The 2,956-nt window shown below is 50.5% G+C and overlaps 1 protein-coding gene across 1 annotated transcript in view; it reads right to left on the bottom strand.

Annotated features, from left to right (window-relative positions):
* Positions 1-168: 168 nt before the first annotated feature.
* The window catches only part of LOC125487860 (brevican core protein-like), a 17,813-nt gene continuing 15,025 nt past the window's right edge, over positions 169-2,956 (bottom strand). The window contains exon 5 of the mRNA XM_048620306.1: positions 169-361. Coding sequence (XP_048476263.1) covers positions 169-361 — 193 coding nt within the window. The remainder of the gene's footprint in view (positions 362-2,956) is intronic.

Raw genomic sequence — 2,956 nt, 5'->3', positions numbered from 1 at the left:
TCAGCGCTGACCCTCCGACAGTGCCCGCTCCCTCAGCGCTGACCCTCTGAGAGTGCGGCGCTCCCTCACTTCTCCTCCCATCTTTGAGCAGAGAGAGAGAGGGAGGGAGATGGTGATGGACATGGACAGAACGAGAGACGAAGCGGTTTAGGGAGGGAACTCCAGAGCTCAGGACACAGGCACCAAAGGTGGGACGATGGGACTCGAGAGATATGTGAAGCCTCCAAAAGTACCTTCTATGTCCTCAATGTAGCAGTAGACATCGTACATGTTGTCAGGGTCTTGCGTCCCATAGTTACGGACACCAGGGAAACCGTCCATGTCCCCGTAGCAACCAGGTCGTGGGGCATGTATGGGATAGCTGTAGCAAGGGGGGGCACAGACAGTTACAACCAAGACTCAACCAGAACTTGGGAAATAAACTTTCAAACAAGATCCCACTCCGCTCCCGCTCCAAAACAACGGCGCTGGGGATTAAGGGCACTTTTGAATTTGCATAGAACTGCAGAGGATGGATATCTGAACTGAAAAAGCTGGAGAAACCAGGACTTGAGCGAAAGATGCCCTTAGGTTTCAGATTAGGTCAGAGTCATGGTTTGGTTTCGCATCTTTTTTCTGGTTAACCTGATCAGAGATGTTGTTACAGCCGTGTGCGGCAGGTGGGATTTGAATATGGACCTCCTGGCTTAAAGGTAGGGATACTACCACTGCAACTTAAGAGTCTATTGGTGGGGCTGGTTTAACTTTTTCTTGCTTCTTTTCTACCCAGAACTGTATTACACACACTTAAGTGCCTTCCTAGCACTGAAATCACAGTGGGTGGCACAGGGGCTCAGTGGTTAGCACTGCGGCCTCACAGCGCCAGGGACCCGGGTTCGATCCCACCCTCGGGCGACTGTCTGTGTGGAGTTTGCACATTCTCCCCAGTGTCTGCGTGGGTTTCCTCCGGGTGCTCCGGTTTCCTCCCACAGTCCAAAGATGTGCAGGTTAGGGTGGGTTGGCTGTGCTAAATTGCCCCGTAGTGCCCACGGATGTGCGGGGTTACTGGGGATGGGGATGGGGATGGGGATGCTGATGCTGTTCAGAGGGTCAGTGTGGACTTGTTGGGCCGAATGGCCTGTTCCCACACAGCCTACGATTCTACATCCAACTAGGTATTTACGCACAAAGCCCTGTATAGACACTGAAACCATTAAAGCAGCCCCCCAATTTGATTGCAAACCATTGAAGATAAGAGACAGGGATCGGGACAAAATCAAAATGGAGTTGGGTGGTGAAAATATAGTGCTAGATCCCTCACGGTGCCCTTCCGTACTATGATTAAGGATAGGGATAGGGATACTTTAGGATTAGGAATGAAGGCTAAATTTAAATTAGATTTGGGATTAGGATCACGTTAAGAGTTACATTCATGTTTTGGGGTGAGGGCTAAATTATTCAGGATGGCCACAGAGTTAAGAGTTAGGAGACGGTTAGATTAGAGGTAGGATTAGGGTTACGTTAAGAGTTATGGTCATATTTAGGGTTAAATTACGTAACCTTATTAGGGCTTGCGCAGGAAATTAGAGTTGGGATAGAGTTACGATAGGATTAGGTTAGAGTGAGGATTTGAGCTACGTTCAGAGTTATGGTTGGGTTAAGGGGTGAGAGGTAGGTTATATAATGTCATTAGGGATTGGACGCAGGAGGTTAGAGTTGGCACAGAGTTAAGATAGGCTTAGGTTAGAGTTAGGATGATGGTTAGAGTCAGGTTAGGGATCCAAACATAATGGACAGTTAGAGTTTAGTTTCTGGTCATTTACAAGGATGTTGCCAGGGCTGGAGGGTTTGAGCGAAAGGGAGAGGCTGGGGCTATTTTCCCTGGAACATCGGAGGCTGAGGGGGTGACCTGTAGAGGTTTATAAAATCATGTGGGGCATGGGTAGGGTGAATAGCCGAGGTCTTTTCCCCCAGGGTAGGGGAGTCCAAAGCTAGAGGGTATAGGTTTAAGGTGAGAGGGGGAAAGATTTAAAAGGGACCTGAGGGGCAACTTTTTCACACAGAGGGTGGTGTGTGTATGGAATGAGCTGCCAGAGGAAGTGGTGGAGGCTGGTACAGTTACAACATTTAAAAGGTACCTGGATGGGGACATAGATAGGAAGGGTTTAGAGGGATAGGGGCCAAATGCTGGCAAATGGGACTGGATTAATTTAGGAAATCTGTTTAGCACAGATGAGTTGGACTGAAGGGTCTGTTTCTGAGCTGTACAGCTCTCTGACTCTAAACAGGACCAGATTAATTTGGGATATCTGGGTTGGTGCGGATGGGTTAGAACAAAGAACAAAGAACATTACAGCACAGGAACAGGCCCTTCAGCCCTCCAAGCCTGACGCTATCCGTCACAACTAAAAGCCCCCTACCCTTCCAGGGACCCTATCCCTCTATTCCCGTCATATTCATGTATTTACCCTTTGAAAGTCACTATGGTACCTGCTTCCACCGCGTCCCCCTGGGCAGCGAGTTCCAAGCATCCGCCACCCTCTGTGTAAAAAACCAAAGGGTCTGTTTCCATGCCGTAAATCTGGGTCATTTCATTGGACACAGGGTGGGGCAACTCAATGAAGTGGATAGGTGGGTGAGGGTTAGGAGCGAGGGTTGGCATTACTGTCATTGTACATGGCACAGGGCACAGTGACAATGCTGCAATACCCACGCCCCAACACCCCACCATACACCACCACGCCCCACACCCCCACCCCAAGGGGGCACTGACAGAGAGGGAGGGTGGGCACGCACCGCACGGCCTGATCACAGAAAGGGACGGTCTGATCACAGAGTGGGAGGGTAGGCACAGTCTGATCACAGAAAGGGAGGGTGGGCACGGTCTGATCACAGAGAGGGAGGGTGGGCACGGCCTGATCACAGAGAGAGAGGGTGGGCACGGCCTGATCACAGAGAGGGAGGGTGGGCACGGCCT

This window comes from Rhincodon typus, chromosome 46 (genome assembly GCF_021869965.1).
Source record: "Rhincodon typus isolate 14 chromosome 46, sRhiTyp1.1, whole genome shotgun sequence".
Taxonomy (NCBI): Eukaryota; Metazoa; Chordata; class Chondrichthyes; order Orectolobiformes; family Rhincodontidae; genus Rhincodon; species Rhincodon typus.
The sequence above is the reverse complement of the archived record's forward strand: the minus strand, read 5'-3'. Positions and strand labels throughout refer to the sequence as shown.